At 36.0% G+C, this 26,412-nt stretch overlaps 1 protein-coding gene across 1 annotated transcript in view; it reads right to left on the bottom strand.

Annotated features, from left to right (window-relative positions):
- The window catches only part of LOC122815045 (vomeronasal type-2 receptor 26-like), a 45,718-nt gene extending 19,593 nt beyond the window's left edge, over positions 1-26,125 (bottom strand). Inside the window, exon 1 of the mRNA XM_044087293.1 lies at positions 25,774-26,125. Within this exon, the coding sequence (XP_043943228.1) occupies positions 25,774-26,125 (352 nt within the window). The remainder of the gene's footprint in view (positions 1-25,773) is intronic.
- Positions 26,126-26,412: the final 287 nt, after the last annotated feature.

The raw sequence follows: 26,412 nt of genomic DNA, 5'->3' as shown, positions 1-26,412 counted from the left end.
CATGATTCATTTCCTCAATAAGTGGTTTTCATCAGCACTAAACATGCCTGAATCCCTCTCTTTTGGAATTGAGAGGGCTCATTGGTCCCTGGCAAATCCAGCTTCATCTCTGAGTTCATCTAACCCCAGGTCTATAATAGTTAGATTTCTTTCCTCACAAGACAAAGACTTAGTGCTGAAATCAGCTTGGACTAATTCCCCTATCGAGATGGATGAAAAAGTTATTCATTCTGACAATGACTACACCTCTACAATCATATCCAGAAGAAAGGAGTGTGTTCCTCTAATTAAGTCCTTGAAAAAAGACAATAATAAAGCTCAAATTCTTTTTCCTGCAAGAATAAAAATCACCTTGCCAGAAGAAGTGAAGATCTTTGATTCCCTACAAGAAGCAGTAGAATTTATCCAAAAGAAGAAAATACTGTCAGACATAGAAGAAATGGAATGGTCATCCCAGAGTTTGAAGAGACAGGCAACAAAAAATGGATGGTCTGTGAAGGAAGGAGCAAACAAAATTAAGAAACTAAAGGACAAATTAATAAATTCCTTCTAATTTTAAATGCCTTGTTTTATGAATCATAATATATTTGATTCTGGAAAATCTCTATACTGTAAGGTAATGTTAATCATTTTTATTATTAACTTTCTCTTTTCCTTTCTATATTTACTACTTCTAATTACATATAGTACTAAGTATTTAAATAAAATTCTCCCTCTTTCTCTTTTCTTTCTTCCTATTAATTTTTGTTACTAATGTTTCTTTTCTCTCTTTTCCCCATTATAAGTACTTTACATACTTTTCCCTTTTAAATAACTACAAATTATGTATGTCTTCTAATTCTACAGTAACTGTCTTTCGGTCGCCACAGCGGAACTCCAGTCCGCTAATGATTGGCAGTAGATTTTTACATGCTGGCTTTCCGGGCCTAACGCACAACCTTCAATGAAGGAACACCCATTCACGCATGTCGACACACAGAAGACGCTCTAACTGAGAATCGAACGTGCATCGTCTAACTGTGAGGCGACAACGCTACCGCAGCACCACCACCGCAGTCTCTCCTAATTCTACAGTAATAGTATAATTTGACTTAATTTCAAAGTGCATTTTTTCCAGTGGGTCAGTGGTGAGGTAACAATATGTTTCTGATTAGTGTTTCTAACTAGATGTTTTAGACTCTTTGTTTAGATACATATAAACATTAATATAGTACATTAATGGTGTTTTATAGATGGCTGAATATAAGTTTATATATATATATATATATATATATATATATATATATATATATATATATATATATATATATATATATATATATATATATATATATATATATATATATATATATATATATATATATTAGTTTTTATTTTCTTCTGGTCTGGTTAATTGGTGGGTAAATGATTGCAATGTTATAAAATCATTTCTGATTTGAGGCAGCTATTGTTACTATTAAATAGCTGATTTTATATGAAAGGGTTAATTTTTTCATGATGTTGATGTTTTGTGAGGAAGCTGGTAGTCTGTGTGACTGTTCTCATTGTGGAGACTCATGACATGTACTGACAAGGCAGCTTGAGTGTTTTTTTTTTTTGCTTTCTGTAAACTCTAAAAGCTTCAAGATTTGATTTTCGCCGAAAATGCTTTTTTCTTTACTAGAGACAACCTCTGCTATGCATAAGCCTATTTAGATACTTTCTAACAATTTTATGAAGCTGCAGCTTGAGGAAACAACATTGATCACATCACTTGACCTTTTGAACTTGTTAAATGGCTGTATTTAGAATTCTTTTCTCTTGAAATTCTGTTATCCTTCACTTAGATATATATATTTTTTTATATACACACACACATACGTATATATATATATATATATATATATATATATATATATATATATATATTCAACAGATCCTTACATGAAAAATGTTAGATGACTGAGAAAATGGTTAAAACATCTGATGTTTCTTGAAAATCTTGGAAATATTGACAATCTTGTTAACCTTCATCTTATAATATTTATACATACTTTGATCTGATGTGTATTTCTGACATATCTACTTATCAGAGGTGCTATTATTATATGTGACATACTCATATAGCATGAAGACTCTCATTTTAATGTGTATTTCATGGGCTCAGATTTCTTTAGATGCTTTCATAATGCTTTTATTTTTATGCTATATTCTAAGTAGAGATGGATAATTTGTGCCCTTTGGTGTTGGAGAGGTGGTGGATGGATGGTTTAGTTAAGTTTTTAACTAAACCAGAAACTTTATGTTTCATGTATGTGTCTGTAAATAGTTTTGGGTTTTTAAAAGTAGTGCTTAATACACATTATACATCAATGATAAGTACGTTTTCAGTAGATTTCAAGTCAACACGGAAGAAAGGTCTTTCAGTAAGAACATACACATTATAGTCAATGGCTTATAAATGTTTATCATTAAATATTAATGGTTTGAACAATAATGTCAAAAGAGCTGGTTTGCTTAAATATATCAAAAGGCATAAAGCCCAGATAATCTTTTTACAGGAAACCCATCTATTAAAAAAAGACCTACAAAAATACTCACTTAATGGCTATACCATTCTGTCTGATTCATGTTTTAAGACTAAAAGAAGGGGCACTCTTATTCTATGGAAAAATATTTCTACTATGCCAAGAATTATAGATACAATTTCAGATAAAGATGGGATGCTAAGCATGGTTATTTTGGAAATCAATAGGAAATATTATACTTTGATTAATACATACTGGATATCAGGACTATGTACTAAATATGTTGACACATATTTGGACCTGATTACTTTAAATGCAAAAGGGGAAATTATAGCAACATGTGATTTTAACTGCCTATTATCAGGCAATGATACTTCTAAAAATGGTAAAATAAAACTAACATCTCAAGCCAAGAAGTTAAATGATTTTACAAACCAGATGAACCTTAAAGATATACATGGTCTAAGAGAACATTATTCCTTATTCCATACTCGCTATTCATATCAGTTTGGTATGCAAACAAACATTTGATAAGGTCTTTGTATAAAATAATATATACTCAAAAATAAGTGATGTATCTATAATGACTTGTCCACTTTCAGACCATAATGCTATAAACTTTACATTAACTACGCATGCAGAATTCCTGCTTACATAACTAAGTTAAAAGACTTTAAGGAATGGATAATGGAAGGAATATACATATTTATGGAAACAAATGATAATGCTGAAGTAACTGATACTATACTATGGGACACCTTTAAAGTTTATATATATGGTAGAATAACATCTTGGTATCTTAAAAAAGAAGAGAGTGGGACAAAGAACTTTTAGACTTACAGAAAAACATAGACAAGATAAAAATGGACACAAAACCAAATAAAGTAGCACATAATGAAATTACTAAGTTAAATAAAAAATACTTAGACATTTGAAATCATAAGGTAGCCATAAACCTAGAAAAATTGAAATTACAATCTTATATTGTAAATCCTAAATATCTACATAAAATAGTGGTAAGATCCAAAAAAAAAAATAAGCAATCAAAATCTTATTAATGAGATTACATATAAAAGTGATGGTTCATTTAAGAGTGCATCTAAGTTAATGGGCATATTAGAAGTGTTCAAAAACTACTATAGAGATATAAATAACAACACACCACTTTTGGAGAAAGATAATGTAATAAATACCTTTATTCAAGAAAATATAACTATTAAACAAATAGCACTAACAGAAGTAAAAGAGCAAATAAAACATTTTAAAAGATAATAAAGCTCCAGGACTGAATGGAATAATTCCTGAACTATACAAGATTTTTCCTGACTATATAATAAAGAAAATTATGAGTGCTTTTACTATGGTTAAGCAAAAATGTATAACACCCCTATCGTGGAAATATTCAATTATCTCCCCCATTATAATACAAGGTAAGGACCGCAACTCTTGTGATTCCTATAGGTCAATTTCATTACTAAAGACTGATTATAACATTTTCATGACAATATTAGCTAATGGGATGAAGAAAATATTACCTAATCTAATACATAATGATCAGACAGGGCTCATTCTTCATAGAAAAGTGCAAGATAACATTATTAAATTACTATCATTAATAGACATACCATGCAAATACAAAAAGCAACTATTATCAGCCTAGACATAGAAAAGGCTTTTGATTCTATTAGTTAGTCTTATCTACAAAGAATTCTGATTGATTTTGAATTATACTCAGATTTTGTCAACTTATTAATGAAAAGTTATAGTGGGGCACAGGCTTATGTGAAAATCGGATCATGTCTATCCTCACCTCTAGAAATCCTCAAAGTAATTAGAAAAGGTTGTCCTTTGTCACCATTATTGTTTGCTCTTTCAATGGAATCTTTTGCTACATATATCAGAAACAAGTAAAATATAAAAGACTTTCAAGTTAATAAGGACTATTGCCCTAAGATACAATTATTTGTTGATGATATGTTGTTAACATTAGGTGATATTGATGGTTCTTTGCATGATGTTATAAATACCATAAGCGAGTTTGAAAGAATTTCAGGGGTTAGATTTAATCATAATAAATTACTAATTAACAAAAAGATCAAGAAAAGCCTAAGAGAGGATAGCCTGTTTAATTGGGAGAATGATGCATTAAAATATTTGGGTGTCAGTATAAAGAGTACATAGAAAGAGTCTGTTAAACTAATCTACAATAATTTAATAACCACCATCAGTGAACTAATCAATAGATGGAATAAATTGTTCTTCACAATAGAGGATAGTCTCTCTTTAATTAAAATTATAATTTTACCTAAAATTTTGATTTATATACAGTCATTGATACTACCCTCTCCCAAAAACCTATTTAAAAAATTAGATTCCATGCTACTTAAATTTTTGTGGTTCGCCTTAAAACCTAGGATTGCATATACATGGCACATTAGAGCTTGTAACAGTAATGGGATAGCATTCCCTAGCGTCAGTCTTTATTCCAAATCAATTATAATTAATGTAATATTACATTGGATCTCACCTACCTATATATCTGGCTGGAAAATAATACATGAGATTCATATAACTGATGTCAGAACTATAGAAAATCAGTTTAAGGAACAATACAGAATAAGTAGAGTTTATTGGCTTTTACATGAATTTTGTTTAATAAGATGTTTGATCATTTTTCTTATGGCATTAATCAAATATTTAATAACTTTAAAAATATAATTGATTTTAATTAGAACATTAAACAATTCCTATTTCTTATATTCCCTATAGCATACTCCCCTGATTGCCTAGATTCTTTCAACATCAATGTGATGCAAAAATTAAAGGAAAATGACTTGATATTCTGGCATCAGTTTATTGAAAATTAGAGTATTAAACCACTAAACTCTCTTCTATGTAGTCTTGATAACAGTCAAGATGGTTGTTTATACACTCATTACGGCAGTTTATAGAAAACAAAATGAGAGTATCAATCAACCTAGAGACTGAATCTGTACTTAGTTTGATCCGACTTTTTATTAGGTGTCTTGAAAAGATAGGTAATCAAAAATGAAGTATCTCACCTATCTGTAAGATGCTAAGAGAAGACACTCTAAAGTTTGATTCAGATTTTTGTAATTACTATGTAAAGATTAATGGAGAACAAATATCTGATGACTCCAAAAAACTGTTATTGAACTCTACATGTGGTACCTCTTCTTCATTATATTGGAGATTGTATATATGGAAATTTATGAATAGGAGTTTCTATCCACCAGATAAAATAAATCTTATACTCAAAAACAATGAAGATAAATGTTGGAAATGTGATGAATTACTAGAGGCCAACTGGTTTCACATGTTCATTGAATGTAGAAATGTTGTTCAATACTGGAAAGATGTCAGATATTTTGTAAAGGCTTTATGGTCTGTCATATTTCTAACTCACTAATCCTATTCAATTGTCAGAAAAGTTATTAATATGAACTGGAAAAGTAAACAAGATTTGATGTTTAAAGAATTTATTAATTTAGCAAAAGTTGTTTGTAAAAAAGAACTTCAAACCATTTGTTATAGAACTCCTAACATTACTCATAAAAAATAGCATGGCAAAAATTGGAAAACCTTTTGAACAAATACTGAGAACTTCTCATGGATGAAATGATTGTTTATCATGGATGAATGTAAATATTGTAAATAGTTTTGTTATTGTTTTATTGTATTTGTTATATGTACATTTGTGTATGTTTATAATGAAAACAAAATAAAAATGTTTTTGGAAAAAACAACTACTTTAATTCTAACCAGAGATGGTACAAACAAACAAGGTGAATAGCCGTGAAAGCAGCAATGGCTCCAAACCTGGCAAACATAGCCTTACCCAAGTGGGAAGAAAATACCATTTACACCTCTGAGAATTTCCCATAGATTAACTGTTATTATTGCTTTATTGATGATATTTTCATCTTATGGAACAGCTTGGTGGAAAAACGTAAGGAATTATTTGACTACATCAAAAATTCAACAGACTTCCTGCGTTTAATTAACCACTACAAATTTGAAAAGGTAAAATTTCTGGATTTCACCATTTACAAAAAAGAAAGTGCTACAGTGTTAAACAGTGACCCATTTAGAAAACCCACAATGGGTCAATCTGTTGCTACATGTAAACAGTATGCATGCCAAAATCAAAAAGAAAAATATAATAAAGTCACAAGAGATGAGGATAGCTCATGTGTCTGGGGAAATTATGTGGTTTCTATATAACCTGGACAAACTACAAAGTGGCCTTTTTGAAAGGAGGTACAGTTAGAACCAGATAAAAGACATACTCGGTCCCAGTTCAACCATAAAACCATTAAGATAAATTAATATAATGAGCTCACAAATTTGACACTGACAAAGAAACATAAAAGAAATATGATTCCCACATTTTCAAAGGACTCTCTGGAAATAAAACATACCATGTCTGAAAATCTGGAGCATTATCTGTAGAAATCAGTACATTAATAACATTCTCAACCCTGAGCCTAATTTCTTCCATTTTAAAGGGCAAAATATTAGGAGCTGGGTAGAAGTATATGATTTGTCAACTACAGAGTCAATGCCGGCACCTTTCCCTGCATGCCTCCAGGATGCAAGTGCTGTGACTTTATGAGAAAGAGAAACAACTTTTATTGTCTGAACTCAAAAAACAGATACTGCAGCACAGTGAGAGATGACTGCAAAAGCAAGTTTGTAGTTTGCAGGGTTGGCTGCACAGCATGTAGAGCATTTTACATAGGCAAGGGTATCAGTGCCCTAAGGCAAAGGTTACTAAACACTTATCAGACATTCGATTAAAAGATCTAAATGCTCTACACTGCAGAATATTTAAAAAAAATTGTGTCTGACATAGTGGAGAAAATAACAACTGGCCCACTTGAAGGCAACACGGGTGCTATACTTGAGACACAGGAACTAGAGTGACAAATTTGCCTAAAAGCTTACTGGCACCTAGCACTGAACACAAACTGCTCCATGAAATCTGTACTTGAACTTAGTAAAGGCTATTATCGTCCAGTTTTCTAACAGGTATGGTATTTCATATATTCCCTCATAGTATTTCTAATTAGCATTATATTCACATAGGTTGACTACTATAGGACCATGGAAAAAAAAATAGATGAGTTCACATCATGGGCTTTGAAGCACTTTTAGTTTTATAGCTAACACTGACTTCTGAACCAGAGTTCCCTCATTTAAATTTCCAGTACATATGTGAGGAATACTATTACAATAAGCATAAGTTTTAAAACTTTCTTACATTAAGTTGTACACGATTTTAATACTGGTTTATATGCACTCATTGTTTAATGTTGCTAAATCTGCTGATTTATTTTTTTTTTTGGGGGGGGGGTCTCGAAATCAAACCAGTCATGTACATGTCTATTATTTAGTAGAGTTAAACATATAAATCAACTTAATGCCATTGTGCTGTTCTACATTGATCATATGAAGCCTCACCTACTTATTGGCAGTTAGGTGAAAATGGTTTAGACTCCTGAATGTATTATTTTGCTCTTTTTCCTTACACCAATTTCACTAACAGCAGTAAACTGATGATGCTTCTCAAGGCCAAAAGGTACCTCTTCTTTTATGTCAGTATTGTGACTTATCTCTAAGTTTATGTAATAAACCTCTCTAGGCTTAGTTTATGTGCCCTGAGGCAATGGTGCCTTCTTGCCCTGGTTAGATTCACCACTTCTTATTATTTAGCCCTAGCCTCACAAAGTCTTTTTTCAACAAGGATTCACACATTGGTGATTACCCTCCAGTCATTGGCTCTGCCTATGTTATCTTACAACCTGTAACATCTGCACTGTTTTAGTATGTAGGACTATTAACAGTGGACCAATCTTTATATTATACCTAATGTGTCTTAGTAGTGCTAACAATCTATGAATTATTTTCAACTTGTTTCGGTTATAGATGGATTAATATCTTGTTTATACTTAATGATCAGTAAATTCATTATACTACCAGGACTAGATAGTCCACACAGTTGCAGATTTTTCCACTCTCCATACACATCACTGCAAAGGTTTTTTTTGCAACAGGCACTGGCACAAGGCGCATTTTCTAAAAGCTCACTGATTCCTATGGTGGGAACGACACTTTGCTATTTGACAGCGATTAAAGCTGTGGAAAATAGAATTTATGACATATGTTACTGACAACCTCTTATAATGTATCTGTTTTAACAGCATTTAGATGGAACAAATTGAAATAAGTGCCAGTTATATCTTTCCTAATTTAACTCTGCATGGTTCACTGTCATGGAATGCTGTAGTTTATCTTAGACCTAACACATACAGAGCCCTTGCTTGTCTCTCTGAACACACTTCTAATTAATATATCACTAGAAAGTTAAACCTGGTTTGATCCTCAGCTGGGGTGTCTTCTGTGCAGAGTCTGCATGTCCTCCCTGTGGTCACGTGGGTTTCCTCCGGGTGCTGCTGTTTCCTTCCACATCCCAAAGACATGCTGTAGGTGGATTGGATACTCTAAATTAGCCCTAGGTGTGAGTGCGTGTGCCTTCTGTGAAAGGATGGGTGCCGGGCTGGCAACTCAACACCATAAAACTCCACTGCCAATCATTAGCGGACAGGTGATCCGCTGCGGTGACCCCTAACTGGGAAAAGCCAAAAGAAGAAGATGGAAAGGGTGTTATGCTACCTGGCATAAAGGACATAAGGTAGGTGCTTCTAGTCACTGGTTCAACCAGATAGTCCTGACAGTTGTGACAGAGCAAAATCTTATTCAAATGGGACCATAGGCAGGGTAATGGATTGGGCCCCCCCCCCTACATATACAGCAGCCCCCCCACCCACATACACACACAGCCATTACAGTGTCCCATTACTTGGCTATTTCTCCCCATTTATCATAAACATTGTCAGTGCGCTACTATTTTCTTTTTTACTTCTGATTACAGATATTTAGATTTAATTTAGAACTTTTATTTCAAATTTTATAACACAAACACTGATAGATATTTATCAGATTCATAGGTTCATATGAGGTTACTAGACTAATGACCCTAGAGCCCTTACAAGCCTAGCTATATTTACCCTAAGTTGCCCCAATTGTTTGTGGTTAGTTGAGTGAAGTCCACATTGGTAAGGGTCTATGGTAGTTAATACTGACTTCCTCTGTCCAGAAGGAGCATGGGCACCACCCCGAGTGAATCTGTGGTCACCTACCCATTGATCTAGGTTATGTCTGAAGAGGGTCAGGGAGGGGCTCTATTTCATGTGAATTAGACTGCCCTGCAAGCCAGGCACAGGTCAACCCTTAGCAATGTGTAGGAGACAATACAGAGACAAGGCTTTCAGTCTTTCTGCATAAGACTTGCTTTGTGAACCCTCTAATTTCTTGTTGAAAAAACTCTCTGGTCTCTCTGGTCTCTCCATTTGTTGCAGGTGTCTGGTGAGGTACATGCAAAAGGTAGCATTGTACTGAATTACTGGTCTGAAGAGGACCAAGTATAATGTAATTATAACATCCTTAGATCTAGATGTGATGCCTTTACTTATAAGATGTGCCAAACAGAAGAATTTCCTTGCTACTGTGGATACATGGTGGACAAAGTTCAGATTGATATCAACCTGATGACCCAGATCATATACCACTGGGTCTGCACTTAGGGGGGTGCTGTCTATACTGTAAGTAGCATGGATGTCAGCTTTCCCAAAGAGAAAAATAATGCATTTTTTTGCATTCAGTTTTAATCTGTGGCTTTGGCATCAGTCATTTGTCTGCATTAACCCCGTCTGCATATATTAACATCATTGATGGACTCCATGATTGCTTCCAATTTGCAATCATCAGTGAACTTGGTCAGCCACATGCCATCCAAGTTTGCCTGGACTAATGAGAAATAAATTCCAAACAGTAAGGGGCCCAGCACAGAACCCTGTGGTATGCCACTGGAAACTGATCTTTTGCTAAAGGTTAAGTCACCCACTTTGACAGTATTTGTCCTGTTGCTTAGCCAGTTGGCTACACATTTGATAATGTAGGCATTAATTCCCAATTGATAGAGTTTCTGTACAATACCTGAATGGGGGATTGTGTCAAATGCCTTGGTTAGTTTAAGATAGGTGGTATGCACTGTCTTCGTGACTTTCTTGAAAATGTCAACCATGTTTAACAGGCACAATCTACCTTTAACAAATCCAAACTGGGTTGGGTCCATAGCTGACACCCATATAGGTGGGTACTATCATTTGGCAAAAGGATCTGAGTAATAGAAAGGTTGTTTTTCATTATTATAATTTAGCCATAGTTCAGGTTTTGGATAAGAAATCAACTAAACAGATGTTAGTGCACAGTTTATTGAGAAGGTTTGTACTGCACTGCCTTAGAATTAACTTGTCATTTTTAGATAAGCATATTCCAGGGTACTCTAATGTTCTTCTGACAGTCTGTGTCTTTTCCATTTCCACAGGTTTGAAGTGATGGTTCTAGAGGCACAGTGTTAGAGGTGTAGGTCTGTTGGATTTTGGGTCCATTTGAGATCCTTCTGTTTGATTCATTAAGATTTTCCTGTTTGATTTCTTAACAAAAAAGAAGCCAAGTGAATTTCACCTTATCATCATCTCTCTTTTCTCAAGGACAGTTCAGTCAATAACTACAATTACAAGCTGGATGTCAACATACCTCTTTGGATAATGCAGTGGAGGCAATTCAGGATTTCTCTGACCCATGGCTGATGAAGCTCAACACTGACTTTGCTTCCCATTTAGGAACAATATTGGCCTTTCTTGGGTAAGCACAATCTAGGGAAGCTTTCTTTTGTCAAGGCTATGATAATAGGCCATCCGGTGGCTTATACCATGTTTGAGGAATTTAGTACAGTGACTTTGGCAGCGGTAGTGATCAAGTCAGAGGGTGGTACGTTATTTTAATGATTGTCTGTCAGTGGGAGAAGGCAAGGAAGCAGTTGAGTAAGATGCTTGTCATTTTTCACAGCTTTGTAAAGAAGTAGGGGGTAACCCTGGCAGTGACCAAGCATGAAGGGTCAATCAAGTTCTAAATTTCTTAGGATTGGAAATGGATGCTGAGTTAGGCTTGTTTCACATTCCATCAAGACAAGTTGAAGGTCAAGATTGTGGACATGCTGAGCAAAGAGAAGATAAGGGTTAAGGAGGTGATCAAGGATTTTGGGATTACTGAATTTTGCATATTGAGCAGTATGACCAGAAACAGTCTTCAGCAGGTCTCTAACTATTTTTTAGAGGAATGAGGGGCAGGCATCAATGGTTAGGGTATCTAAGCTGGACATGGAGGACACAGACATTTGGGTGGACTTTCTCCACCATTTTAACAGAGTGTTCTTCTGGTAATAGAACTGGGTGTCCTCTGAGGAGCTGCTGCTATACATGGATGCAACAGGGGGTCTAAGCATGACTGCATATATCAAGGGCAAATGATTTGCAGCACAGAGGCCAGTTGAATGCCCAGCAGAATGGAAGAAAGATATTACCCTTTTGAAGTTGATGCCCATATTGGGTGGCTGCCATAGTTTTACAGAAAGGTCTGAGTAATAGAAAGGCTGTTTTCCCTTCTGATAGTTTAGCTGTAGTTCAGGTTTTGGCTAAGAAATCAACTAAGTCAATGTTGGGGCACAATTTATTGAGAATGTTTGCACTACATTGCCTTAGAATTAACCTGTCATTTTTAGCTAAGCATATTCCAGGATATTTTAATGTTCTTCTGACAGTCTGCCTATTTTCCAGTTTCACAGGTGATGTTTTAGAGGCACAGGTCAGACCAGCAGCAGAAGCAGAGGAGGTGTGATTAGTTGGGAAGGTATAGCAGATTAGTTAGTTCAGTAATCTCAGGCTAGGTCAACTGGGGGAAACTTGGAGTATCTTTGGCTGCATTTATGTCTTTTGTACAGTATTTGCCTAGTTCTGAACAAAAGTGGTCTGTCCAGTTTTGGATGGATATTTAGTTTTTAGGTGGGAATTGGCTGAAGCAGTGAGAACCATCACTGCTGCTGCTGCTAGATGCTCAGTTGTCAAGGATTTTACTAAGCACTGGTGCATGTGAAGGATTTTATAAGAGTGGGAGAGGGAATTTGAGGGGTGGTAGCATACGCGAGGCTTCCTTTGGGGAAGCACTTGCTATGGGTACAATTGAAAGGTTTCTATGACATAGCTGCTAGTTATAATAGATATGTATTGTGGTCTTTGCTCCCTGTTTTCATATACATGAATGCTTTTTGTGTTAGCAAATTGTTGGAAAACCTTAAATGGAAGGCTGTATGAATCACTGAGAAAGTAGTTGCAATTTGGCTAAGTAGATCCAAAGCAGATTGAGGTAGTAGAGGGCAACAAATAGTGCCGGTCAGAAGAGGGAATGTTATGTTCTGTCTGGTGGCTTAGAGGAGGTTATTGGTAGGTAAATATATGTCTTTGGAGTTTAAGGTGAAGGAGTGTAGACCAATGTCAGCTGGACAGTTTTCAGCATACATAGGAAGGCCTTACGTACTCAAGGTGTTTATGGGAAGAGGTACTCAACTTATTTGTTTAGGATAAGTAGAACATCAAATCCAGTTTCAAATGGCAAGTTGAGGTTATACAAAGGATTTGTAGATGGGCAGCTGATGCCTTTCTTTCATATATTAAATAAATAAATAAAATATAGGGAATTTGTGGGGATTATTACTAAAAGATTAGGCAATTTACTCCTGTTTTCTTTTATAGACAGGAAGAAGGTTGCCATTTTGAGAAATTCATTTATTTTCTGGTCCACTAAGCTAGCAGCAGTGAGACTTGGGGTATTATTCTATGGATTTGATCTGGCAAGGTCACAGAAGATTGTGCTGGAATCAGTTGGTATGTATACTGGATGTAGTAGAGGCAGCATGCGGAATTCCTCAGGTTTTGGTGATACATTTAGGGGGTAATGATTTGTGTGTTGTACCCCCAAGTGTAGGCTTCTATCATGAATTACGAAATACTTTATGTTGATTAAGCAGAAGTGTCCAGGATTAGCCTTAATCTGGTCTGCCATTATTGTGACATTGCTTTGGAGGTTTGCTGTTAGATTTAAAGTGGTTCATAGGATCATAGGAGATTACTATGCTAATGGCCACAGATCTCTCTTAAGTCTACCCCTTCATGCCCCAATTTTCCCAATTATCAATGCTCACTGGTTAGAATTGCTTTTGTATGTGCCTGTGCCTTAGGGCATCAGCAAACTACCCCTGTCCATAAGGGTCACAGGTGACAAGCTAGGGGTGAATTTGTGATTTTCCATCCATAGATCTAAACTGCATTTTAATAGGATTAGGGGAGAGCTCCGTTTCACATGAATGGGGAGTCTGTTCCAGAGAAGGGGTAATCTCTGAGAAATATACCTGTCTCTCCAACATGCTTTGTATTACAGACAAGGTTTAGATCCTGAGATCAGGTAATTCTAGTGATGTGTGTTTTGCTAATGTGTAGCTGATCCATCAGGGCTGGATCAGGGAATTCCTCATAGAACATGCTTTGTATTACAGACAAGGTTTAGATCCTGAGATCAGGTAATTCTAGTGATGTGTGTTTTGCTAATGTGTAGCTGATCCATCAGGGCTGGATCAGGGAATTCCTCATAGAAAATAACTACAAGTTGCTAGTTAGTTAATTACTAGGCATTCGAAAGTCCAGGAGACCATTGAGGACCCTTGGCCAAATTCTCAATAGCACCAAAGCACACCAAACAGTAGGTAAATATAGGTGGAAAGATTCAAACCTTGCACACCTGACACAGGAAGAAACTCATTAACAAGTCAGAAGTTTAGTTCTACACACTAACTGACACAGAAAGTAACTGTTGTTCAAGGCTGTTAGGAAGTTTGTCAACTACAAACTGGATCAGAGTAGCACCTTTATTAGGTTTTTTTGATGCCTAAGCACTAGTATTTTAAAGACAGTGACCCAGTTTGGTACAAACAGGATGGCATACATCAGAGAGATATTAAGATGGATTTATTTAATATTTATTTATTTTATTTTACATTTGTTAACCGGGATAGTTCGACTGGACACAGGTCCATTTTCAGCGGAGGCCCAGGGAGAAAATCTCCACATGTGGATAGTTACATAAGAGTTAAACAGTAGCAGTTTTATACAGTCACATATAGATACCAGTACAGAATTACAGGATTATATGCATACTTGGAGTACATACATACTTGAACTTAACATTGTATTTTTTTTGTTTGAACTTAGACATTTTTACTGGTACAAGGCTGAAAAAGGTAGCATGTCATTCAGTAGTACAATACATATGAGAATGAGACTAAGTCTGAAACACTGACTATTTTACAGATAGCCAGGTAGTGAAGAGAGTGGTAAGCTGGTTAGTCAGGGTTGGTACAGGGACACAGCCAGTGACTTTTTAGGAATTTTTTGAGAGATGATTTAAATTGGTTAATAGTCTGGTTTGCTGTAAGTCCGGCGGGGAGCTGATTTCAGATTGTTCCAACAGAGTTGCAAAACAATGAGTCACCTGCTGAGTTTTTAGATTTAACAGTTTGTGCCAGTATTTTGTCAGGAGACCGGAGAATTATTAGGTTACTGTAAGGGGTAATTATATTTTTGAGTATGGGTGTGCTTTCGGGCTGATGGAGGACTTTGTGGGCTATTATTAATTGATTATACTGGATTTGAGAGGGAAACTCTAGCCAGCCTAGAGATTGTAGGTTAATACAGTGGTGGTTTCTATATGCTGAGCCTGTGGCAAATCTGGCTATGGTGTTGTAGCAGCTATTGAGTTTATTAAGGTCAGATTTACTCAGGTTTGTATAGATTGGGGAGGCATAAAGAAGAGTTGAAAGTAAATGTGTTCGAGCTATAACTGTCCTATCAGTAGGGGTTAGAAATTCCTTAATTCTATATAGAGATCCTAGCTTTTTGTTGACTGTTTTAATGTGAGCATCAGACTTAAGGTTATTGTCAACAATTACACCTAATAGTTTTGTATTACTTTCTGGGGAACGTATTGTGCCATTATTAGATGTTATGGTAAATGATGGGAGTGTAGCTGTCTGGGTGGGGGTGAAGTATAGCAGTTTTGTTTTATTTGGATTCAATAGAAAATGACTGTCAATGAGCCAGTTTTCTACTACATTGAAAGTATTTTGGGTTAAGGTCTGCAGGTCTAATGGGGAGGTGGCAGAACAGATTAGGGTAGAGTCATCTGCATATTGAATGCAGGTTACTTTGGGGATGACTGTATGAAGATCATTAATGAAGATGGAAAATAGGAGAGGTCCTAATATAGACCCTTGAGGAACTCCAATCGTGACTGGCAGTAGGGAAGAAAGGCTGTCCTTCCATAGCACAGCTTGTTGTCTGCCACTTAGGTAGGACTGAAACCAGCATATTGCTAGGCTGTCTATGGCAAGAGGTTTTAGTGTTTGAATGAATAGCTGGTGATTTACCATATCAAATGCCTTAGATAGGTCAAGAAAGACAGCAGAGGAGGGCATATTATTATTACGGATTCGATTTATTGTCTGAGAGAAGGATAGAAGGGCTGTGGTGGTACTATGGTGGGGTCTAAATCCATGCTGGGAGAGAGCTAGGAGATTGTGCAAATTGAGTTAATGAAGGAGTTGCTTGTGGATACATTTTTCCATAATTTTAGCCAGTGGGGACAGAATGGCGATGGGCCGTTAATTTGATAGATCAGTGGAGTTACCCCCTTTATGGAGAGGAATTACATAGGACATTTTCCAGATGGAGGGGATATATGCTTCAGAGATGGTTCTGTTAATTAATATTGAGATGGGATACACTATTGCATTTGCAGCCTTTTGAAGATATTCAGCCGGGACCAGGTCTGCTGAAAGGGTGGTGGGCTTCAGTTTCTTGATTAAGGATCGGATAAATGCTGTTGGTACAGGTTGAAAGTTAAAGGATGGGTGGGTATTGGATATGGGGTTAATAGGGTCTAGGTTGTTGGGGCCTAGTTGGTTGGCAAGGGATTGTATAGTTTCCGTAAAGAAGGTGTTGAAGGTGTTGGCAATATTTTCTGGAGGTTTTTGGAGGATAGACGCAGTGGTAGGGGGTAGTAGTATTACCTGGATGGAGAAGATTGTTTAAGCTGGACCAAAATTTTTGTGGTCAGTTTTGATGTTTATGTTGTAGGTTACAATAATAGTCTTTTTTGTCTAACATGATAGACTTCTTAGTATAATTTCTTAGCTGTTTATATACTAGTTGATCCTTAAGTTTTTTATTGGTTTTCCAAGATGACCAGGCTGTATTTCTATTCATGATTTTTTGTCTAGTTTCTTTCGACAGCCACGGTGCTACGTTTTTCTTTGTTCTGATGGTCTGGGTGGGTGCATGATTGTTAAGGATTGTAAGAAATGTGGAGTTAAAGTGTGATACTGCCTCATCTAGTGGGAGTAGTTTTAGTCTATTCCAGTTACATGTTTGAAGTTCTAATTGGAATTTGGTTTGATTGAAGCTCTTATTGTTCCTGATAGTTCTGAAGCTAGGTATTTGAGGGATATCATTTTTTTGTCTTAGTATATATGTTAGGAGGTGATCACTTATTTCCTAAGATTGGGTGCCTGCTTTATACATTTGGGGAGGGTTATTAATGAGAATCCAATCTAGTATGCTTTCTTTGTTATTGGGCTTACTAGTTCTGGTGGTGGAGGTTATGACTTGGGAGAAACCGTATAGAGTTATGTGGGTAGTAGGGAAGTCTGAGGAGCAGGTGTTCCAGTCTATATTAAAGTCACCTAAAACAATAGTTTCTTGTGGGCAGTTTAAGGATAGCCACTGTAGAATGTCTTCAAGGATATTGGTGTTATTGCCAGGTGGGATATAAATGCAGCCGATGTTTATGGATTTGTGCTGGTTAATTTGTAGTTTTGTAAAGAGTACTTCAGCTTTATCAGCTTGAGGAACTTGTGGAAAGTTGGAAATAGTTACATTAATTGAAGATTTATATAAGACAGCTACCCCGCCTCACTTCTTTGAGGTGCGGTCCAGTCGTATTATATTGTAACCTGGAGGAGTAACTTCATTGTCAGTGGTGGATGGCTTAAGCCAGGTTTCTGTAAGTTATAGTATATCTGGGGAGTGTACTGCTAAGAAGGCATGCAGGTAGTGGATTTTATTATTTAGGCTTCTGATGTTTAGGTGGCAGATGAGGAGAGAAGTAAAGGAGATGTTTACGTTTTGTAGGCTAGAGGGGATATTACATATTGAGTTGGATGCTTCTGATGGGGTTGGTCCTGGGTTGGGGGGATGTCCCCATCCATTGTGAGGTTAATTTGAGAATAGATTATTACCTTTTGAAGTTTGAATAACAGTTTGTAGTAGTGTTTAGTTCTAGGGTTAACATAACTGACTCGAAAGAGCTGTTGAGTTATTTTAATATGGGAGTTGGAAGGGAGGGGGAGTAGTGGCTGATTAAAGTTATATGAAAGAGCATGAGTATTGGTCTATGGTCTGGGGAAGTGGGAGCCTGGAAAGGAGAGATGTTCATAAGCTTTGATAAAATACATAATTATAAGCATGGGTAAAAGGTAGTAGGAGGGCTTTGAATTGAAAGGTGGGGTTGAGGCTTGTAGAGGCATTGAAGAGGTTTTGCAACTTACAATTGTTTAAGAATGGGAGTGGGAGGGTAGTAGATGAGGGTAGAGTAGAGAAATAGGGAGGGTGTTGAGGTTAGGGTGGGTCTAACAATTGTTGATTGGTTTTATAGTTAAGGGAGTGGCAGTTGTGGCTATAAATTTAGCACATCTAGGGGTGGGAAAGATTTTGGGGCAGGGTGGGGAGCGGAGCGAGCCTGAGCGGAGCGGGGCTAATGCAAAGAAACCAGCTAGCAGTGGGAAACTATCAACACATTAAGTACAATGAGGCTTTTTTTATTTGTTTGTTTGAAATACTTTCTTACTCTTGTTTTTGCCTTCACTATACAATTTTTATGTAGTATACTGTTAGTAATCACTTTTTGCAGCCTTTTCTCACATTAAGCTTTCTTCTGACAATTGTCTGCTATTTTTATACAGAGCTCAAGAGTTTAAACCCCTGCTTCAGGTTTATGCTATGTAATTTCTAGTTTTATATGTTTTATGCAGGGAGCTCAACTGTTTTTCCTTAGTATGATTAAGCTCAGTTTCTGAGTGCTAAAATCTAAGGCAGACAGCTGGGCTACATAGCCATACAGTAAAAAGGAACTTTGTTCTGTATGTCTGAATTAATTTATGCTAGTAATATACCTAGAAACAGCAACCTTGTAGCCGGAAAGCCAACTCTAACCCAAAGAATTCACGATTCAAAGTAACTTCTTTAACGCAAAAAATTTTTTATTCTTAAAAAGTAACTAAAGTCAAATGTTACCCCCGAACGTAGGATATCACACCAGCAAGGACAATAAAAAGTAATCCAAACAGCAGCGAATGCTGGTGTAAAACGGCCCAATTCCGACTCTGAAAACGGTATGCACCAACGGTTTATTCACAGGCTATAAGATGTATTGTGAAAGGAAACCCTTCACTGAATCCACTCTTCAAACACCAAAACTTTCAAAAAGGAAATCACCACGCTAACATTAGCAATGTGGAGCAACAAATCCTTTAATAACAGTGAGCGCTTTCGCCATGTGGCTTCTTCAGACTGTATAACAATGATAAAATTCAAACAGCTGTCTTTATAACATTACCCACCCTCCCATTGGTTAAAAGAGTCATTACACAGAGGCAATGAAATACAAGTAAAAACAGTCCATCACGTGCAGAATGCATTCTAAACAATGCGAACTGCTTCGTTACACGCAAAAAAATGTTTACTAAAAGACTAAAGTGCACATTGCTTCATATACTATAGTAAACATAAATGAAAGTAAAAATACAAAAATACAAAAATAAAACTTTCATAGAAGACATTTCATTAAAATGGTCCTTGTAATATGAATGATAGAACCACAGGCACACATTGTCCTAGAAGTCATATATACATTTCGCTGTTCTATGCTAAAACGCTTAGCAAGTGAATAAAAAATTGAGCCTACACTTACCGCTATGAAAATATCGATCAGCACTTTTTAAATAATACATCAAACAACGCTCCTTCTTACACTACATCACCAGCATGCTACACTATCTAGGGACAAGACCACAGTGCTCATAAATGTGTCGTCATCATTAACTTAAAGGGGACGACAGTCAGGAGGCAAATGGTTGATTCTCACAATATAGTGGATGATTCCACATCTGACAGAGAATATACAACGTGTATTAAAATTCACTTCTCCTACTAAAAAACACCAAATAGGGCAAACCAAACCAGAAACTAAAAATAAAAATAGAACAAAATTCACATACTCTAAGTACACGTGTAATTAAAACATTGCAGGCATTAACATCGCCTACACCTACTACAACCTTGTACATAGAACCTAGGCATGTCCTAAATAAAACGGGCATGTCAAAATGGTATCGATCGCCTTGAAGCCATAAAATAACCTGAAATATCAAGGCGATTAGTCCGTAGACGTGCTGTTACCCAAACGGTTATACTCTCAAGTGCTAATGAAACTGAGCTTAACCACGGATCTACTTACGAACAAAATGTTCGAATGTCATTCCAAGTGAAAACACAAACTAAACCTCAAATGACCCTAGGTAAAGAATAAACATAAGAAAAATAGGGAAAGAAGAGAGAGAGAGAAAAAGAGAGGGAGAGGGACAATGGAAAAATATAAGTAAATGAAATGAAATGGAAATATGATCATAATAAACAGGGTATGAATGATAGCCGAAAGGGAAGAGAGATACATATCCCATATAATTACATAAATAAGACAATGAGTCTAAATGTGTATTGTAAATATATTCCTCTTACATATAATGATATATTTATATATAAACCATTACAACCTACTGGTTCCTAATGAGGAGGGGTAACATATGGACTCTACTGCTTTGGTACAAACAGTTTCCTTTTTCTAAGGAAAGGTCTGACCTGTACTTTATCATTCAGGCCTGGGTAATGCTCTGCCCTCAGCCTTATGATCCATTTCATCTCATTCTCAAGGGTGAAATTGACGATATCTCCACCTCTCTTATTCGGTTCAATCTTCTGAATGACAAAAAATTTAAAGGAATGACTAATTCCTCTCTCTTTATGATGTTTTGCCAAAGCATTCATCACTGAGGCTGTCCTAATGTGATAGATGTGTTCCCTAATGCGTTCTCTGAGTGACCTGTTGGTTTTGCCAACATAGAACGCTTGACATGCTTCACAAGTTGCCATATACACAATATTTGAACTTTCACATGAAGTCTTAGTGTAAAAACTAAAACTACGCTGAGTGGTGGGATGAATAAAACTTACTGTCTCATTGATGAATATACACTGATTACATTTGCCACAGGGTGTTGTATTCGTCAACTGTGTGTTATGTCTCTCTGTGCCTAAGTTGTTCCTGGGTTTACACAGTATCCTCTTTAAATTAGGTTGATTTTTATATGTAATGCTTGGACATGACCCCACTATATCCTTTATATCAGGGTCTAGCAACAATAAATCCCAATGTTTCCCCATAATTCGTTTAAGATCCATTGAATCTTTAGTAAAAAACATAGAGGCTCTACTCTTATTTAGATCTGGAAAACTGTTCATTACTAAAGCTGGTAAGGGTTCCGAGAAGTAAGGTTTGGCCCTGGTGTTTCTAAGGCTTTCAACATTCACAGCAGTACATTCAAAAGTGCTTTCATTGTAACCCCTTTGCATGAATCTTGCCTTCAAGCCTTTTAGTTCATTCACATAACCTTCATAAGTAGGATTCAACCTAGAGGCCCTCATTATCTGGCCTTTCATTACATTATCGAACACATACTTAGGATGCATACTATCTCTATGTAGGATAGTGTTCCTATAACATAACTTCCTATGTACATTTGTGTTGAGCAACCCATTACTGAGTCTATTAATACTCACATCCAAATATGAAATATGGTCTACTGAGTAATTTAAGGTAAATCTAAGAAAGTCAGTGGAACTATTCATACATTCAACAAAGTTCAACAATGTCTCTCTGTCACTCCTCCAAATGAAAAAGAGATCATCAACAAACCTACGGTAAAAACCAACATGTTCCTGATACTGTCATGTGTTAAAAAGGAATGTCTCTTCCCAACATGCCATAACAAGGTTGGCGTAGCTGTTGGCACATGACGTGCCCATAGCTACGCCATCCTTCTGTAAGAAAATATCATCTCCAAACATAAAAACGTTGTTAAATAAGACTGTTTCTAGTAGTAAAGCAATAAGTTCTATTTTCACCAGGGTAAAATCAGAATGATTTTTAAGATATTCTTGTATATATTGTACCCCTAAATCATTGGGGATTACAGTAAAAAGACTCACAACGTCAAGCGTTACCAAAATGTAATGGGCATCATCCTCTAATTGTTTCATATAGTCGTATAAATCCAACAGAAACTGCTTGCTATCTCTAAGTATAAACTGATTATTATTGACTAGTGGCCTAAGATGATATTCAATAAAAATGGAAAAAGGTTCAGTCACCCAGCCTTGTCCGGCTACAATCGGCCTCATCGGGGGGTCAATGGCCGATTTGTGGACTTTGGGAAGGCCTTGTATAATAGGGATAAGGGGGTTGTTCACTTTAAAGTAATCATATAATTCCTTCATAATACTGTTAGATGCTAATAACTCATCGAGCATATAAAAAACCTGTAGGACCTTTTCTTCAACCACGTCCATATCTATCTTTAGATATGAGGAGGTCTCTCCCAACAGGGTACCCATCCTTCTATTATAATCCAATGAATCCATAAGGACAATTGGTCCCCCTTTATCAGCCGGTCTAACAACAATAGTATTATCATTTTTCAGGTCCATAAGTGCTTGTCTATGATTAAAACTTAGATTCTGTTTGTACGAAACATTCCGTGTCTTCTCAAAATGACCATAGATATCATTCTCTGTTATCCTAGAGTACACATCCCTCTCCCTCTCTTTTTCTCTCTCTCTCTTCTTTCCCTATTTTTCTTATGTTTATTCTTTACCTAGGGTCATTTGAGGTTTAGTTTGTGTTTTCACTTGGAATGACATTCGAACATTTTGTTCGTAAGTAGATCCGTGGTTAAGCTCAGTTTCATTAGCACTTGAGCGTATAACCGTTTGGGTAACAGCACGTCTACGGACTAATCGCCTTGATATTTCAGGTTATTTTATGGCTTCAAGGCGATCGATACCATTTTGACATGCCCGTTTTATTTAGGACATGCCTAGGTTCTATATACAAGGTTGTAGTAGGTGTAGGCGATGTTAATGCCTGCGATGTTTTAATTACACGTGTACTTAGAGTATGTGAATTTTGTTCTATTTTTATTTTTAGTTTCTGGTTTGGTTTGCCCTATTTGGTGTTTTTTAGTAGGAGAAGTGAATTTTAATACATGTTGTATATTCTCTGTCAGATGTGGAATCATCCACTATATTGTGAGAATCAACTATTTGCCTCCTGACTGTCGTCCCCTTTAAGTCAATGATGACGACACATTTATGAGCACTGTGGTCTTGTCCCTAGATAGCGTAGCAGTCTGGTGATGTAGTGTAAGAAGGAGCGTTGTTTGATGTATTATTTAAAAAGTGCTGATCGATATTTTCATAGCGGTAAATGTAGGCTCAATTTTTATTCATTTGCTAAGCGTTTTAGCATAGAACAGCGAAATGTTTATATGTCTTCTAGGACAATGTGTGCCTGTGGTTCTATCACTCGTATTACAAGGACCATTTTAATGAAATGTTTTCCATGAAAGTTTTATTTTTGTGTTTTTGTATTTTTACTTTCATTTATGTTTACTATAGTGTATGAAGCAATGTGCACCTTAGTCTTTTAGTAAACATTTTTTGCGTGTTACGAAGCAGTTCGCATTGTTTAGAATGCATTCTGCACGTGATGGACTGTTTTTACTTGTATTTCATTGCCTCTGTGTAATGACTCTTTTAACCAATGGGAGGGTGGGTTTTGTTATAAAGACAGCTGTTTGAATTTTATCATTGTTATACAGTCTGAAGAAGCCACATGGCGAAAGCGCTCACTGTTATTAAAGGATTTGTTGCTCCACATTGCTAATGTTAGCGTGGTGATTTCCTTTTTGAAAGTTTTGGTGTTTGAAGAGTGGATTCAGTGAAGGGTTCGTTTCACAATACATCTTATAGCCTGTGAATAAACCGTTGGTGCATACCGTTTACAGAGTCGGAATTGGGCCGTTTTACACCAGCATTCGCTGCTGTTTGGATTACTTAAAAAGTAACGTTTTCGCCGTGGCTCCTGCCTCAGCTTCATCAGAAGAAAATACAAATGGAAACAGCTAACCAAACATTTAAGTATTCTCATAGAGGAAGTGACATAACAGACCTAGTCATGTGGGCTTAATTAAAAACATAATTAAAAACAAGACAAAATAAGTACATATCAAAAACTATTTGTACTAAATTAAAAATACATTCATTGTGTATTAATAAAACTGTTCGTAATAGTAATGTAAAAATATTTTTCAAAAGAAACCTTTCAATATTCTTAAACAAGAAGTCAGAAACATTTACTGTTCTTAAAGAAGAAGTCAGCAACATTTACCTAAAATAACTTTTCAACTTCAGTATACATGAAATGTTGCAGTTCTCATTTAGGCCAACAGGTCTAAATGCATCTAAGTTCAACTGCCAAGCTAATTCAGTACACTCAAGAATGGTTTCAACAGGACCACCCCTAATGTTAAAAGGTACCTGGTCAATACCCATAAACCTAAATGAGTGCCCTGGATTATTGTGTACATGTTTTGCTAAAGCATTCTCCAGCAATGGTTTTTTTATTGCATAAAGGTGTTGGTAAACTCTTTCTTTTAATTTGCGATTTGTTTTTCCTATATAAAAAGATGGGCAACAATTGCACAGTGCAATGTAGACCACCAATTTAGATTCGCAAGATATCCTGTGGTTTATCTGGTACCTTATGTTTCTAACAAAGAAAGAGTTACCTGTCATCATAACTTTACACATATTACAATGGCCACATTTAAATGAGCCTCTGGTCCTTGCTGAGACATAGGAATGTGATGTTCGTTGCAATATTTCTTTTAAATTGTTACTTCTTCTATATATAACAAAAGGACGTTCACCTAACTTTTCAATAAGGTTAACTGAATTAATCACCAATGGCCAATTTTTTAAAAATATGGCCCAAATATCAGTAGAATTTAGATTGTATTGAGTAATAAAACTCAAGGAAAAGTTCCTACATGTAGTAGAAACATTTTGATTTGTTGATTGATTAACAATAGGAAGTTGGGCATCAATACCCTGGTTCAGCAAAGGTTTATAAATACCCTTTACTCTCTTAGAATCAACCTCTAAAATGAGGTCATTTAGAAGCTCAATAGGGTAACCTCGGTTTAAAAATAAATCCTTTAGAAACTGACACTCAGTTCTGAAGTCACTTAATGTACTACACATCCTTCCTGCACGAACAAGCTGACCCTTAACTATAGATTTTTTCTGTTTGGGTGGATGTAAGCTAGTGTAGTGCAGGAAGGAGTTGCAGTATGTTGGCTTTCTAAAAATCTTTGAAGAATATACTCCTTCTATGAAATCTTTCGTTAGTCTCACGTCTAAATAATCTGTTTCATCGGTGGAGAAATTAAATGTAAATTTTAACCAGTCCGTAGTGTTGTTTATATAGTCAACAAAAGACTGTGCCTCAGATTCAGTTCCTTTAAAAAGAATGAATATATCATCCAAGAATCTGGTGTAGTATTTTATGTTCTGCATTATAGATTCATTGGATAGAATAAACTGCTTTTCCCAAAAGGCTACAAACAAGTTAGCCACGCTCGCCCCACAGGGCGAGCCCATGGCTATTCCACATTTCTGTAAATAAAATTTCTGGTCAAATACAAAGAAGTTAGAAGACAATACTATGCTTAAAAGCTCAGTGATAATATATATCTCCTCCTGTGGTGCGTTTAAACTTTCCATCAAAAGTTGTAACCATTCCACTGCTTCATTGTGTGGAATGGATGTATATAAATCCGCGACATCAACAGTTAAGAAGTTCAACTCGGGGTTGAAGTCAATACTGTTGATGTCACGGAGAAAGGACCAAGAGTCCTTGCAGATTGTGGAAATTTTTTTCACATATTTTGATAAAATATTGTCTATCAGTTTTGAACAGGGGTAGGTCATAGAAGACCTACCGTCTATTAGTGCCCTCATGGGGGGGTTTTTTTGGTCTTTGTGTATCTTTGGTATTCCAAACATTACAGGCAACTTTGGTGTAATGATGTCAATATAATTGTATGTATCTAAATCAATTTTGCCTGCAAGAAAAAGGTCACGGAAATATCCCCTGATACGACCTTGAGTTACATTAATCTCATTTAAGGAGGAATCTTCATAAGCCTGGGATGTAAGAATCTCAAGCATTTTCTCCTTATATTGAGAGTCGTCAAAGACCACTAATCCACCCCCTTTATCTGGCTTTAAAAACCTTACTGATAGAAAACGCAGGTTATTTAACCATTGGCGTTGTTCGTCAGAGATATTCATGTTTTTAGAGCCAGTATTTGTTTTAGAAACAGTGAAAAGATGTCTTATATCAATTTCACACATCTGCTCAAAAAGCAATAGATTGGGTTGAATAGGAGGGTTAAATACACTAGATAACCTTAGTTTATTAAAATCCATTGTGGTCTCATTATTAAGTAACATTCTCAAATTCAACTTACGTATATAACATTTCAAGTCGATAAGGGTTTTTGCTAAATTTCCATAAGTACTAGGGATAAAAGTGTATCCCAATGCTAGTAATTCGACTAAGTCTGCATCTAGTTCTA

The sequence above is a fragment of the Protopterus annectens genome, chromosome 11.part0, assembly GCF_019279795.1.
Source record: "Protopterus annectens isolate FY-2018-M chromosome 11.part0, PAN1.0, whole genome shotgun sequence".
Lineage (NCBI taxonomy): Eukaryota > Metazoa > Chordata > Ceratodontiformes > Protopteridae > Protopterus > Protopterus annectens.
This window is presented reverse-complemented; position numbering and strand designations above follow the sequence as displayed.